The 16,281-nt window shown below is 40.9% G+C and overlaps 1 protein-coding gene across 1 annotated transcript in view; it reads left to right on the top strand.

The window, feature by feature from the left end:
• The window catches only part of LOC119729229, a 63,801-nt gene that overhangs the window by 36,372 nt on the left and 11,148 nt on the right, over nt 1–16,281 (top strand). Inside the window, exons 28-39 of the mRNA XM_038201811.1 lie at nt 1,672–1,852; nt 1,992–2,268; nt 3,384–3,573; nt 4,073–4,400; nt 5,683–5,802; nt 7,972–8,100; nt 9,009–9,146; nt 10,816–11,043; nt 11,825–11,968; nt 13,426–13,603; nt 15,032–15,182; nt 15,809–15,930. Coding sequence (XP_038057739.1) covers nt 1,672–1,852; nt 1,992–2,268; nt 3,384–3,573; nt 4,073–4,400; nt 5,683–5,802; nt 7,972–8,100; nt 9,009–9,146; nt 10,816–11,043; nt 11,825–11,968; nt 13,426–13,603; nt 15,032–15,182; nt 15,809–15,930 — 2,186 coding nt within the window. The remainder of the gene's footprint in view (nt 1–1,671; nt 1,853–1,991; nt 2,269–3,383; nt 3,574–4,072; nt 4,401–5,682; nt 5,803–7,971; nt 8,101–9,008; nt 9,147–10,815; nt 11,044–11,824; nt 11,969–13,425; nt 13,604–15,031; nt 15,183–15,808; nt 15,931–16,281) is intronic.

Genomic DNA, 16,281 nt, shown 5'->3' with positions numbered 1-16,281 from the left:
AAGTTTGCTGGTCTCAACGTTGCAACCGGCCTGCTCTTGGCAAAAGTAGATAATTCGTCACCATCACAACGAAGTGACACTAACATCTAAAAATCTGTATTTTGCGATTTCAATTTTTTTTTCTAATTGGTGATTATTTACACATAATCTGTCACCTCAAGAAGTTACTATTCACAGAGTTAATTATTTTTGTCAAAATAGTAATTAACATTAATTAACATTTGTAACTTAATGGGTCAAAACCGGAAAATGCGTTTTCACGACGTGCACTATACCATTCATTCGCGTGTAAACAGCCTGCACACTACGCGTCAAAAACGGATTTTGCGTTTTTACGATATCTGTAATATCGTGATATCTGTGACTCACTTCTGGAATTTTCACAAACTAACACTAAGCCCATAGCTAATACACACGGGTGGCTTCACTTCGTGAAAACTCGAACACAGCGTTATCTGATTTTTGAGTTTTCAGGAAGTGTACTGATGACTAATTAGTCTGATAACTCATTAAAAGTTATTTTGTTCAATCAAAATCAGACATTAACGTGCTACTCAAGATCCCAGCTTTCAGACAATGCAAATAATTAATTTTCAGGCTAAAACGATATTTCAAAACATCAACTTAAGTCACTTGTATCTCGAAACACACATTTTCCACTTTGCGTGGGTTAAGGTCACTTTGTGGTGACGGTGACGAATAAGCAGGACAAGTTCCTTTTGAACTAGCAGGACAGTTCTTATCGGAACTATTCTACTGAGCGAATGTACACACAACTACATGGTGTTACCGAAGCAATATTGATACTCCACCGTGCAAAGCCTAAAATCTTAAAATAATAATAATAAGGCAGTAAAAACCCATCACATGACTCGGTGAGAGGTATACCCTTTGTGACCCTAGCAATTATCATAAACACAGTGGCAGTAAGCCAAAATGAAGTAGTTAAAGGGAAGATACAACATTTGCAAACATCACAAAACGAAATGATCAAATTATCGCGAAATACCTTACTTGATTGTTAGGAAATGATTGTCTAAAACATCCTGTAAAATCGTGGCTCCTGGTGTGCTGACATTTTCAAGAAAAATGGTATTTTTCCAACGCTGGTCGGCCGACCAGTGTTGGAGAAAACTGGCTATTTTTCAAAAATTGCTCCGAATTTTTCATAATTCGCTATTCCGTATTTTCTTTGCAATTGATTACACTGTGAAGAGGTACAAGTCTGCTAGACTAATTTTCTGATCTTACAATTCCCCAAGTCTATTAATTGCTCCGTTTCATCTTAAGTGGGGTCAGAGAACCAGACTGCAAGAACATGATTGGTTTTCTTGGTTATTCCAGCAACTACAAGCCCAAACGTGAAAAAAAGTCATTTTAACAATATTTGCTGCAACATACCAATCCTCCAAATCCATTTATTTCTGAAAATTGCAGCAAAAGCAAATGTTGTACATTCCCTTTAAGGATGCATTCCCGGTGTGCTCGTTTCGAGAGTCACCTCGAAAAATAGATTTGTTTGTTCGATTACAATTTTCTTAACATTATAAAAGTATCTGTTACTTTTGAATGATATATTCAATGAAGAAAATCCACCGATGCTTATTTATTAAATTATTTCTTCACATAAGTTGCATTTTCACACCAGTTTACTTCTTTTATTTCTTTCAGTTGGAAGAATGTCTTCTCAGACAAGGAGAGTGGTGTAGCATATTATGAGTGGGCTGTGGGTTCACATCCAGGTCATGCAGACATCATGCCATTTACTAGAGAGAATACAGAGATAGGGGTCAGTGACCCTTCACGACCTTTGCACCTTCAAGAAGGTCACTCATACTTCATTTCTGTGAAGGTAAACTGTCAGAGATTTTATTGTTTGTGTTGGCCTAATACAAGGGTGATAACAGATCTAGATTTGCAATGTATATTCATAATCACAACTACAGTGGTTTTTCGAAGTCCGTGGTTTATGTGATTGTTCTTTTTTTTAGGCCATCAATACTGTAGGCCTGATCACACTGAAGAGTTACGGAGCATTTACAGTTGATGCAAGCCCGCCATTGGCTGGCCATGTCTTTGATGGGAACCCAGCGGAAGCCCCGGCCAATCACAGAGACCGAGACTTCCAGGAGGATCGCAGAGTGATCAGGGCATTCTGGGAAGGGTTTCATGACCCGCACAGCGCTATTGTTGGTTATTCCTGGAGAGCTGGGATGTGTCCAGGGTGTAGCGATGTTGTGACTGAGCAGCATGTGGGATTGGACACTGGTAAGTATTGAATAATATTTGTTTAAGTAAAGATTGACGAGGCTTTGTCTCTGCTTTGCCACTTGTCAGCCATGTTGCAGGGGATCAACCGTGACTGTAAACAACCTGCCAGTGTTGTACCGGTAGTCGAGTACTTTTTTCTGAGTACCGAGTACTGCCGAGTACTTAGGTTGCCGAGTACAAGTACGAGTATGAGTACTTGTACCTCCGAGTACAAGGACAGGTCTCCGAGTACGAGTACTTGTACTTCCGAGTATGAGTACGAGTACTTGTATTTCCGATAATTGGCCCAGGCCCAGTCAGACCGATATACAGACTCACACTCACGGCTAGCTGTTAAATGTGTTTGTTCGGACATGCACAGCGGAGAAAAATCATGAAACTTCGATTTCTCCACAAGCCAATCAACCATTTCAAACTGATAAAATAAGCCCGTGGTAAGTCAAGCTGTACCATTTTTCCCACAAGTACTGCTATTCGAGTACGAGTACTTTGACGGTCGAGTACAATTTTGAAATTTCGAGTGCTAGTACTTTGCTGCCCGAGTACGAGTACCGTCATTTCGAGTACGAGTACTTTGACATTCGAGTACGAGTACTACTAAAAAAGTACTCGAGTAGTACTTGAGTGCGAGTACCGAGTATGAGTACTGCAACCTGCGCACACACACACGCGTTCTTTGTCTTCAATCATAGACCCCCTGCTGTCCCTCTTTTGTTTGTACTTCACATTTTTAGGAAGACCTCCCATATGTTATGTACACGCACATCAAAAGTGGACCTTCAGTCAATCATGGACCCTATTTTGTCCTCTATTGTTCAAGGTCCACGATTTGAATGTGTTTACATGTTGACCCGCATATACAGAAAGGGTTTATGGGACACTTGTATTGTTCTCCGTTTATCCCTATTTAGACTTTACCTTGTAGAGCATCGGTAGACCCCTTTGTGCAAGTACCCAATAAGGGCACTTATAAAAACATACACTATGCTACCTTTGAATGTCATCCTATTCAATTCTCATCCAATGGAATGTGTACCAATGGACTTGGATTTATGTAGTCTAGAAATAATGATAACCCATCTAAACATTGATGTCCATATATTTCTTCGCAGATGTCCTTGCTGAAAACCTGAACCTAGTGCCTGGTCTGACCTACTACGTGACAGTGACGGCCTGTAATGCTGCTAGCCTTTGTACCTCAGTGACCTCTGATGGTGTCACGGTGGATGACTCTCCCCCATTGCAGGGGCGTGTCTATGATGGTGGTCCTGGGGGTGACGATATCAGCTACCAATCGTCAAGGTGAGCCACAAATACAAAAACTTTCTAAACTGGAGAAACCCCAATTGCCCAAATCATTGAAAGTCACAGTGCTTAAAGCAAGAAACAATACTGATGCAGGCTGCAAGGCGGGGGCAACCAGTTGTTTCGATTGAATTAGGATGCTCGATTGAAACATGTTCATCTAGATAGCTCCACTTCAATTTAAACTCATTCAACTGAAATTGATCAAGTCCCATGTTAGCAGTCTCCTTGTAAGTCCATCAGTTCTGGACAGGGATAGGTGGTTAGTGGTTCATTTGAGTTTTATTTTAAGAATTTGGACAAGTGTTGGATTTGAACCTGTGACCGACGGGATTCTGTACTGGTTGTTTGCTGCCCTTTTTGGTAGCTTTTTAAATTGTAGTGTGCTGTTTAGGATCTGAAGGAGTAAATTACGATATGTTTGCATTATCAACATTTCATTACTTGAGGTGTTGTTATGATGTGTTCCGTGTTCTTGTATTGCATGATTCATTAGGCGTCAGTTGCAAGCCCATTGGTGGGGCTTCCATGACCCTCACTCGGGCCTCTCCCACTACGAATGGCGCGCTGGCACAACTGCAGGAGCTGCAGACATTCTCCCCTCTACACGCATCGAGCTGTCAGAAGATGCTCTGATATTCCTGTCAGCAGCTGACCAGATGCCAGTTGGCACTGATATCTACATCACAGTCCGTGCCTATAACCGGCTTGGTATGTGGAGTCAGGCTACATCTAATGGGTTCCGTGTGGACTCTAGCCCTCCTGATGTAGTGGATGCACCCGCTGTGGATGAGACTCAGGGGATGGCTGTCACAAACACTCAAGTAAGAAACCAAAATGATTCACAATTAAAAACGGCCATTTTGTTTTATTCTTCACCTGAGACGACCCTGTACGTGCATTGAATTGAATAGACTATTAAACCATTCGCGCTGAAGGCCTTGTATGTACGCAAAAGTTTTGTTGTATTCGGAACGGATGACGGATAAACATGCAGGGAGTGAGGCTGGAAGTTTCTGTCTGCGACCCGCTCACAGCGAGCAAGGCCGGAAATATGAGTGCGCGCTGCCCGAGGGTGATGGTTTCAACCCCCCTGGCTTGAGGTCGAGTGAAAATACATCCCGCACCTCGTTCCGTTCTTGTCAAAATAATCCTGGCGTGAACTGGTTAAGTAGAAAATAAGCAGAAGGAACATGTAGCAGGGGAAGTGGCGTTTGCTCTCAATTTTTGACAATTTTAGATCTCCATGATAAAATTTAGCAATAGAAACTGACAGATATTAACCATACCTAAGTACACAAGAATGTCCATAAGTTATCCTTCCTTTTGACATGTTTCCATTTAAAAAAAAATTGAACAAAATTTGGAGCAGGTTTGAACCTGCAATCGTCAAATTGCTATTCGGTGCTCTACCAACTGAGCAATCTTGCCCTATATTGGTGGTTCCCCATTTTCCCAATATCTTTGTTCAAAGGGGGCTTGTCAGAAGCCATAAACCAGTATATGCCATGTTGCCAGGGATCACACCAAATGTCATGATGCTAGCAACATTAGCAATGCTGCAAACATGGGAAATATATGGGCATAACTCAGAGAGGATGCAGCTTGTTATAACAAATATTCAAAAAACCATAATTGGGTATTTCTCCATGATAACTAACTCTAGACTCATGGGACTGAAGGATTTCCATGCCCCCTATTTTCAGAGACATATTCTGCATACAAGAGAGGATAAAATTAGAAACCTTTTGTGTTTATGTTTAACCAGTTAGTGCCAGAGGATGTGTAGGCCTATACACGCAAAAGTTTTCCAAAATTCAGATTGGATGACAGATAAACCCGCAACAAGCAAGGCCGGAAATATCTGTCAGCGACCCGAGGCCGAAAAATATCAGGGTGTGCTACCTGCACATTTGGCCTGAACCCGTCTGGCATCGAGGTTCGTGAGAAGTAATCCCGCGCCTGGGTCTGTCACTGTCAAAATAAACCCGGCTTCAAACTGGTTAAACAAGATTAGTCCTGCATTTATCCGTGATAAAATTGCTTTTGGGTTTTTTGCGATTTCAAATCTCTGTTTGAAATTAACCTGTACAATTCTTTGTTTAGGTTCTGCGGGATCTGATTCACTTTTCCTGGAAGTTCAGTGACCCCGAAAGTGGTATTAAAGACCAGTATGTATCAGTCAGCACACATCACAATGGAGATGTGAATATTCCATCAATAAAGGTAAAGTTCTTATCGGTAAAAAAATATTTATGGGTTGAGATGGGAGAGGTGAAAATGAAAGTACAAAGAGTGAGCTAAGTTTACCAAATAAACCAACATAAGGGACCGTGACCATTCAGCCCCGGTATGAAAAGGGCCCCCCGGTAAGCTCGTCCCCTCCCAAGAAGTAATTTCGCACCGTCCCAGCTACCGGCCCAGGAGCTGATCCGGTTGCTAATCAGGAACTCCTCTATCCTGGGGTCTATTGTTTGCAAGTATTGACACATGTAATATATCCCAGAAGAAACCCGCTTGTGGTTTTCATCTCTCAGCGCGAAACAATAGAACACTTTCGTCTGCACAGATCCCTGCCATGCGGTGTCGCGCACAATGGGACCATAAATTACCAAGGCGTTTGGAAGGATTTTATCTTTAATCGGGTAAGTCTGCTATTGTTCTGCTCTGGAGGTTCTCTGGAGGGCAATAAATTGATGCGCCTGACTGACTTCAAAACTTCTGGTCAGACAGGACCATGTACCGGACGAGACTGGGCTGAAGACCGGACTGGCTCTGGACCAGACGAGGTACCGGGGGGCCCTTTTCATACCAGGGCTGAATTGAATGGTCACGGTCCCTAAGCAATCAGTCTAGGTAACAACTTTTATACATACAGGGTGTATCAAAAAAAGGAAACCAAGATGTAAATGTAAATTAAAAAACTATAATAAACGTTTTCGAATATTAAGTTTAAGATTATGTGAAACGCCAGTGTGTCCTCTTTCCAATGATACCTTGATTGTGTGTCTGTGGCCACGGATGACTGAGCATTCGTTATTCTGTCATGGGTCAAAACCTGTACTGGGCCAAGTTTTATCTAGCTATTAAGATTGCTGGCTGGTTTGTTGTGCAAGGGTTGAAATGGACTAGACGTCATGCAGAGCTTTGGGTGAAAAGAGGTGGTGGCCACGTTGAAGGCATTGGGCCATGAGGGGTAAACTTCACGTGTTAAAATTAAATAAATGTGATGCGATCAAGCAACATGAGTCATTTGTTGGGAATTTTCATTTGGAGATACAGGCCAAAATAGGGCCACTTCATCACATCACTCCATCACATCTCTTGGTGTTCCGACTTCCATAATTTTTAAACTAAAGATGGTATCAGCATGCAGTTTTCACAGCAGTAATGCTGAGATTGTGCTCTTTTCAAATCTGTAATAAAAAATTTTTTGACCGGGGTCGACAAACGACTCATTTAGCTTGATCGCATCACAAATTGTTGTAAAGAAAAGGTTGCATTCTTTCTTTAAATTAAGCCGTTCTACTTGCCCAGAATACCAGTTACCCTTTTGCACAAACTTGGCCCAGTGCAAGATTTGACCCTTGACAAAATAACAATGAATGCTCAGTCATCCGTGGCCACAGACACACAATCAAGGTATCATTAGAAAGAGGACACATTGGTGTTTTACATGATTTTTAACCTATATGGAAATATTCATTAGATTTCTTTTTGTAGTTTACATTAACATTTGGGTTGCCTTTTTTTTTAGACACCCTATACAGCCGTTCCACCTTTTTGACAGTTGGAAGGTCGATCATCTGTCACTTCACATTCCGCTGTTTGTCAGAATTGGATCGCAGTGTATGTTTATTGGCAGCAACTTAAAGCCAGAGTCCATCATTTGTAATTGGTGCATTTTGTTCGTTTGAAGCAACGAAAGTGCTCAAAATCTAACGAAGGATACTGAACAACTAACCTGATGAAGTTTCAGCTCAGCTTCAGCTGTATATTCCGAGAAAAACAGCATTCTAGGATCTCAATTTCAAATCAAAAGTTGCTAAATCATGTTTTGAATTGTTTTGAATTGCAGCTTTACGCGATGTCGCGCACTGATCCGACGAATTATAGCAACCGCGCGCGCCTGTGCGTCGCTGCGCCAAATAACAACGGACTACTAATTTAAATTTTCCTACGGTGCTTCTTAAGACGCACCGTTGGAAATGCCTCCTTTCGTCGATTTCTTCAAAATGAGAGCTTGCCAGAAAGAATAATTTCACAGGGAGTTTAGTCCCCTTACTATCTTTCAACCAGTATGTTTTTCAACAATAATTACGCCAGTTACTTTTTTGCATAGCTGCAAATGATGGACTCCGGCTTTAATGGATCTGATTCTTGTATCATTTGAAGATTGCAGGGAGTGAGTTGGACTACACCTTCACCAATCTGACATTACATGAAGGCAGTCGTTACATCGTTACCGTAGTGGCTTGTAACTTTGCTGGTCTCTGCACACAGGCCAAGACGGAACCCTTTTTGGTAAGTGACATCCACTTCACAATCCCTGATCATAACCACACATGTACCTCTCCACCAACTTGACCTTTCATGACATTTTTAGTACTTCTACATTTAATCTCCGGTAGACATTTCCGTCCATCAGAGTGATCAATTCAGTTCTTTGAGTTGCCATACACACATGCCATAGTGCTTATCTCTGTCGTCATCAGTCGTCATTATTACCATTAGTGTTATTTACAATTTAGAGGTAAACTTTTGATCACATCACTAGAGAATTTTGTACCTGAAATTGTTCGACCGAAACTTCGGTCTCCATCAGCAGGATGAAGCGGATGTTGCATCCTTGATCTTACAGACACGTGATCCCAACACCACGTTATAGACTCCTGGGAGTTTGTACCCCCTCCCCCCGGTCCCGTTTCAGAGAAAGTTTGTAGGCTCTTACGTAGGCTGCCTCCTTCACCCCCCTTTCGAAGTATCATGTGTCTCTGTCTAAGATGTTTACTTTAGATATGTCTGCAGTGTTATTGTTGTCTTAATTTATCCCCACCCATAATCCTTTTTAATTAGTTCTCTCATTAGTAAGATGGCACTGCACCATCATTTCTTGTATCATTTCTCTTCCTCAGGTTAAATAATGAAAGGTTTGTGGAAACACCATGTGCGAATAATAAGAGATGATAATCACAGGATGCAACTTCTCACTTCATTGACTTCGCCTTTTGCTACTTAAGTTTTCACTTTCTTAGAGTTTAGGCACTCTCCTGAAGACGGTCAGAGCATACTGACCGGAACGTTGAGTTTATACCTCTGGTTCTTTTCAGAACCATTCTCTTAGTTGAGAAATTATTCGCACATGGTGTTTCCGCAAACCTTTCATTATTTAGTATCTCCACCATGCAAAGCCTCAAATCTTACTTCCTCAGGTTGATGGCAGCCCACCTTCTGTCGGGACGTTTGCTGTGAGCACAGAGAGTGCTGCTAACTTGGAGCGTCATCACATCATCTGGATTGATCCAACTGAACCGGCTGAAACTACTCAACCAAATGAACCAAGTACAACTGTGAGTTTATGATATAACTGTTCAGTCTTTGACAGTTTTGTAGAATTTTCATAGCATTTAGCTTTCAATGAATAAAAGAAGACAAAACACTGAATCACTGTTGCTGTTTTTTATTGAAATTCTTGTGAAAATTCGTACTTTAGAAAGTACATCTGTTGTGTTTAAATGAGGAGATATACAGGAAATTATAATTGAAAAATTGTTTAGGAAGTTTGTTGAAGGGAAAGCATTTGACAGACTTAATTAAAGGGAATATACATCATTTACTTTTGCTGTAATTTTCAGAAATGAATGGAATTGGGGGGTTGGAAATATATAGCAAATATAGTTACACTGACTTTTTTGAGGTTTTGGGTTCGAAAATGCTATAAAAACCAAGAAAAACAATCATTTTCCTGTAGTCTGGTTCCCTGACTCCATTTAAGAAGAAACAGAGCAGTTTACATATATTGGGGAATTGTAAGGTCAGGGAACCAGTCTAGCTGGCTTGTACCCGTTCAAAGGTGTGTAATCGATTGCAAACAAGTGCGATGGTCAACTGGGGCCAGTATTTGAAAAAAAGCCAGTTGTTTCCAACGCTGATCGGCCGATCAGCGTTGGAAATTGATACAAAAATACCACTTTTCTTGAAAATGACAGTATACCAGGTGCCATGATTTTACAGGATGCTTTACACTGTCATTCACTAACAGTCCAGCAAAGTATTTCAAAATGATTTGGTAGTTTTATTTTTTGATGTTTGCAAATGTTGTATTTTCCCTTTAAGTATAGTACCAGTTTTGGTTTGCTGTTCGCATGTTGAAATCTCCAAGTAGCAACGGCAGTTTCCACGTGAAACTCAAGTTCCTCTAATCAATAATAGGATGTCTTGTGCCCTGGATCAGGGACTGCCAGAATCACACAAAGAACACAACTGTCCCTTGAATCCTGCTAAAATGTTTGTGAATGTGAATTTTCTTTGAGTTATTGTGGTATGATTCATACAGGGTGGTTAAAAAAAAAGGACACCCACATTTGACAGCAATTTTCACTTAAATGTTTAAAAATTATTTTTAACTGTCGATTAGTAGCTATTAAAGTACTGGCCTTTAAGCAAATATGACGAAGAAATCATTGCATTTGCACTTTTTGTCGTTGAGCTATGCTAATTTGAACATTTCATGTGCGAAACCTGTTTGTCCACGGAGGTATACATTCCCTTCGCTTGACTGAGCTCAGCTATCAGAGCTTTATTTAAAAGGGCATGACATGTGATTGTTATGTTATGTAATGTTATGCAACAGTGAACTTAAGCCGACAGCTCATTGAGGAGATGATCTTAACACTGACATGAATAATTGGACGGCTTCAAAAAAGTTGCCATGGCAAAATTTGTTTTGGTGGGAAGGTTTGTTTAATTTTTATGAACTACGAAAACGTCCGTCATATTTACATAGAATAATCCGTGGCCAAGACTGATTTTGGTGACTTGTATTCAAATTAGCATAAAATCACTATTTTTACAACTTTTACTAAGCCCTTTTCACCATGCATAGTTAAAGGCCTATACATTGTACTTTACTACTATGTGATAAGATATTTAAAATAAGTTCATTAAGTTGGTGACAATTGCTGTCAAAAGTGAGTGTCCTTTTTTTTTAACCACCCTGTATACTAACCTCCAAAACAGCCTGGAACAGACAACGCCACCGACTCAATCAACTCTACCACGGAGAGTCCACCAACCACCCCATCTCCTCCACGCCACCACTCTGGCTGGATGACGTGGCTTGAAGACCCCCGTACATCCACTGGTTCCTTAGCCCTTGCCTGGCTGGGATTTGCTGATGTACACTCTGGTATCAGCCACTACTTGGTCTCTGCCGGACGCACGTACAGCGGCTCTGAACTCACTCCGGTACCTTTGTACTTTATTTGGATTTCCAAGTCCAGCATTATATGGCTGTTATTGACAAATGAAAATTTTTCAGATAATTGCATAAATACTTCAACATCTGCCCCCAAAAAAGTTTTACTCATTTGTTGACCATTTTATTCAATTGTATTTGATCTTTCATTGATGTGTTCTGTTTGTTGCATCTCTGGGCAAGTTTGCACAACAACCATTAGTCAACCAATGGTTGGTTGGTATCAAACAGGACGCATGCGCTGTGACATTAAAGTGCGAACGACTGTAGTCGAACCATCGTCAACATATGGCGGTCACAAGTTGTTTGGATTGTTTACGTTCTTTGACCTGTTGAATGAACTGGTAGATATCTCCGAGGCCCACCAGCGGGTAGTACAACTCGCTACGTTTAACCTTTTGTCAATGGTTCCCTCTGCATTTAAGTAGCGAAACGAGGCTACTGATAACCAGTGATGCGACCAGCCCCAGTAGGCTGGTTCCAAATAGTCGATGAGCGTAGTCTAACCATCGTCGAGTAGACAGAGTTCGAGTTAACTTATTCGAACTATGGTTAACAATAGTTCTTGCACGAACTTGCCCTTTGATTCAGTTTTCTATGTCAAGTTTTCTGTTGTATTAATTGCAAGAATCTGAAGCGCTCTTTGCTCTAGATGACTCTTTTGAACAATCCAATTCTGGTTTTGTGTGGTTTTCAAGAATGTTATATTTTGTTCAGTTTATGGAACTCTTGTGTGTCAAAAGTGAACTAAATGAATTTTTTTTCCCTAAGAATGGACTGGTCCGTGTAAACCACAGCAATGACGGCATGTCATTGGACGAAGGCATTGCACAGACAGCCATCATACCACTAGAGGGCAGTATAACAGACCCATCTCATCCGTATCTCTACATCTCCATCTGGGCTGTTAATGGGGTACTGAGTTGTAATTGTTGTTATGAACCTGTACAAATGTAGATCATATTTGGTTGGGAAAAGTGTCAAACCTCTGATTTGCAAGTGTAACATTCATTTGAAATTTTACTCGTAATTGGTCTCTTCATCTGGAGCCATCGTACAATTTTATAGATTCAGTTCAAATTGAGATCAGCCATTTTGGAAAATATTTGACATTATGAAAGGATACATACCTTTGAGGTCTCTATTAAAATAATCATGTATGAACTGAGGAGAACATGTGGAGTATTTACATTTTTGATCATATTTTAAAAAGTGAAACAAATCACAATATTTTTATTAACATTTATTCTCCATTCAACATGAAACAATACCAAATGGTGAAAGCCGAGGTTTATCAACTCCAGTAAGGCCCAAAAAAAAAAGTCTCCGGTTTCTGGTATGGAGCTTGCCCAAAAAGTGGTGCGGCGACGCGGCTTTTTTTTTTTTTTACCTGACTTTTTTGCTTCAAATGTCGGCTGATGACTGCAAATGGTGCCCGACTAAACTTAGTGCAAAATGTACGGGAGTCCAGAGAGGCCACATAAAGCTTATTCTCGATCATACCCCCATCTAAAAATACGTTAAAATTGTGCTGCAGCAGGATTCCAGTCAAACCAGTGAGTTTGGCGGTTTTGAGACATCATCTTTTATTGAAAAAAAAACTTTTTCATTTTGCCGACGCGCAGGGCTACGGCGACGCGCGCGCATACCAGAAACTGGAGACTTTTTTTTTGGCCTTAGAGGTAGAGTAGATCATTTGCAGCTATCCAAAAAGTAACTGACTGAATTGTTGTTGAAAAGGTTACTTGGTTTAATGATAGTAATGGCACTATTAAAACTCCCTGCGAAATGATTCCTTCTTGCTTGCTGTCATTATGAAGAAAATAATAAAAGAAGGTCATTTTCCAAGGATGAGCCAAATGTCACATTTTGCAAGTGTTGACACGACGCACACCTGCGCGGGGTTGCTAGTATTCATCGGCTCAGTACGCGACATCACGTATAGCTGCAGTAGCCTGAAAGAGAACGTGTGCCGCATGCTGATTTCGTGCGCAATTTAAACATGACTCAGCAACTTTAGAATTGAAACCGAGATTATAGAATATTGTTTTCTCTGAGTGCACAGCATTCATAGAGCTAAAACTTCATCAGGTTAGTTGTTAAGCACCTGTCTTTCGATTTTGAGCACTTTTGCTGCTTCAAACGAAAAAATGCACAAATGACAAATGATCTACCCTACCTTTAAGATGTTAAATGGGCAAAACCTAATATTGATTTACATCACCTCGACGCAAATTCATCTCGTGAAAAGATGTTACTGGTCACAAAAACTTTGTCTCATTCTAGAAAGAGGTTTGCTTGTAACGTGATCAATGAAAGTATAAAAAAATAAACTACTTTTTGAATTCATATTGTTTTTAATATCTCTTTAGGTTGGGATACCAAGCAGCCGCCATCATTCCACTTTCGAAGCCTCTCCTACTCTACCAGACGAGGGCTCCCTTGTCCTGCTGCGACGTTGCTTGCCAACAACATGCAAGGGCCATTGTGCGTGTGCACCCATTGATAGAGCATGTAATCCAGACCAGTCTTGCACTGATGTCACTCACAGTAAGTTTAGGTGTATAGGCCATTCCATATTCACTCCAATCAGAGGTCCTATGGCGATTGACTCAGATTTTGCTTTAAAAAATCTAGAAGTACCTAACACAAGCACAATTTAGGCCTCAACTCCTTAGGGTTTCTGAGATATGGCCTTCCAAAGATGGGGTGCCATCTTTGTTGGCTGCCTGCATAAAGGGCAGGGAAGATTGGAGACGCCGAAGGGGATCCGGCCTGCGGGCGACATGATGACATAATGATGTGCCACGCCCACTTTCGCACACGCGTAAATTTGTTGGTTTTTTTGGAGGCCATTAGCTTGGAAATGAATCAAGGATTTGTGCTGAAAATTGCTACCAAGGGTAGCAATTATCAGCACAAATCATCATATGAGTTTAAAATCTTAAATCATTTGTTTAACCTATACACCGTATTTACTCGTTGATGAATCTGTGACACCATAGATTGTTGGGGTGGTTGCAATGGCGACAGCCCCCCCATGAAACCTTGTCGCCCCCCCAGTCGCCCCCCCCCCCCCCCCACTGAGATTTTGAGTTTCTAAAAAAATGATCATTGATCTACATGACGCCCCCCATGAAATGTTCCAGCGCCCCCCCCACTGAAAAATTCCTGGCTACGCCACTGGGTGGTTGAGGGGTGTATAACATGTATAAGAATTGACAAGCCGGGCACTTTTGGGCGGTACAGAGACAAATGGGTTAATCCTTAGAACTAGATGAAGATCCAAGAACAAGGTTCTCAAGTTACCCTCAGTCTGTCATATGGGCTTCATGCACGAGTACCCTTTCAACGGCCAGAAAAGGAGAGTTCAGGAGACCTAGACTGGTTCTCGGTCCATCCACTGCGTATTTGGAATGATCCAAAGATATTGGGGGCGGGATTAGTCGGGGAGACCATCGCAAGTTAAATTTGATTGTATTCACACGCTGACTACGCCTGACGCTCACGCGAAGACACAGTGGCTAATAGCTTTGGCACGTTCAGGAAGTCGTGCGTACTTGTGCGCTAACCAGTATAGTACAGTACAGTATGCACATGCTGTGTGTCCTGTCCACGGTGCTCTGAACAGTGGCAAAAATGCGCCCTCTTTCGTTGGCGCACGGCGCCCATAGTCAAGCTTTATAGTTAGCAGAGACGCTTTTTTTCACAGTGTACTTCCATGAACCAAAGCTGGAAAATAACATGCTAACTGACAAAGTTTGACACGTAGAAAGCAAACGGATATTTTCTGAGATGATGAGATGACAAAGGCATGAGTTTTAGAGGTGTGAGCATACATCTTTAAAGAGAAAAGTGATAATCATCCGTTATGATAGTAAGAAAATGATGACATGCAACTTGATAACTATTTAAGCAGGATTCAAACCAAACTGTTATTTTGATTGTCTTGACCCATTCTTTTACGATGACTTGCAGGTAACCCCAACACTGAGATAGAAGTTCTAGATGTATTGGATCTGATGTGTGATGATATCAATAGCGTGATTGATATTAATGATACCGCCACTCAGTATATGGCTGCTGCATTATGGCGAGTCACTGAGCAGAAAGGACTGGATATTAAGTGGTGAGACAGTATGTGCTCTAAATCGATTATCGAATTGATATCTTTGAACTATTTACTATGTAATTCTTGAGTGACTATGCATCTTTAGAAATTGATACTTGGTAAACTTTTACCCAGTTTAATAGTGGTGGCCACTGCTCCTTAAAGGGGTTTTTGATATGTCGTTCTATGATCGACGTTTATGATATAATTGCAAGATTGAATTTTGAAACAAATTTACTCAGGTCTGTAAGATATTGCCAACAACTTTACTTCATGTTTTTCGAAACACCCCTCTAGCTGTGCTATGGTATGGCCCTCTCGCGAGAAGTAGTAAACAACTCCTTATATGGAGATTAGCGCGCGTGTACTGTGGCGCAGAACGCAGCTGTGCCGTTGTATAGTGTGAATTTAGGACTATGAACTCACTGACTCACTGGTGGTACATGTATTGCGCATGCCTACGTGAGGATTGTGAACATTAAACCAATAAAACTGTACTGGCACCGGATTTTAGAGGAGTCCAAATTTCATGTGAAATTTCAGCCGGTCTTTATCAACCGTTTAAAGCCGGCCACGTGACTGGTTCTCTACCAATAGGATTGGGTAAACTGCCGTAGGTATTTATGAATTTATAATATTTGCAGGTTTGAATGGAGCATCGGTGATGACTCTTCATCAGATCCTGTGGGAGTCTTTGATCCAGTTCAGGATAGGTTATGGTATGATATTGGACAGGACAACCAAACTATCATCACGCTTGATGAAGGTAATGAAACCCATCCAATTTATAATAAATCGACATTATAAATAATGAAGAAAAAACAGGGTTTTTTAATAAATGTTGTAAAGAATGAATATGATGGTAATTTGGTATGGTATCACATGTACTACATTGTGCAGGGTGAATAAAAAACGAAACGTAAATGGCAGGAGCAATTTTTGAATGAAGTTTTGCCTGTAGCACTTTCAAAATCTGGGATATGAAAACCCAATTAATGCGCTTTCTTTGAGTACAAAAATCATTCAAATCACTCATGTACTTTTCAAGTTATGGAATTTTGAACACAAACACTGTTTTAAATCTAGGATATGAACACCCAATCAATGAGCTTTCTTT

This window comes from Patiria miniata, unplaced genomic scaffold, assembly GCF_015706575.1.
Source record: "Patiria miniata isolate m_02_andy unplaced genomic scaffold, ASM1570657v1 HiC_scaffold_1, whole genome shotgun sequence".
In the NCBI taxonomy this organism is placed as follows: domain Eukaryota; kingdom Metazoa; phylum Echinodermata; class Asteroidea; order Valvatida; family Asterinidae; genus Patiria; species Patiria miniata.
Note: the sequence above shows the minus strand (reverse complement) of the source record. Positions and strands in the feature narration are given on the sequence as shown.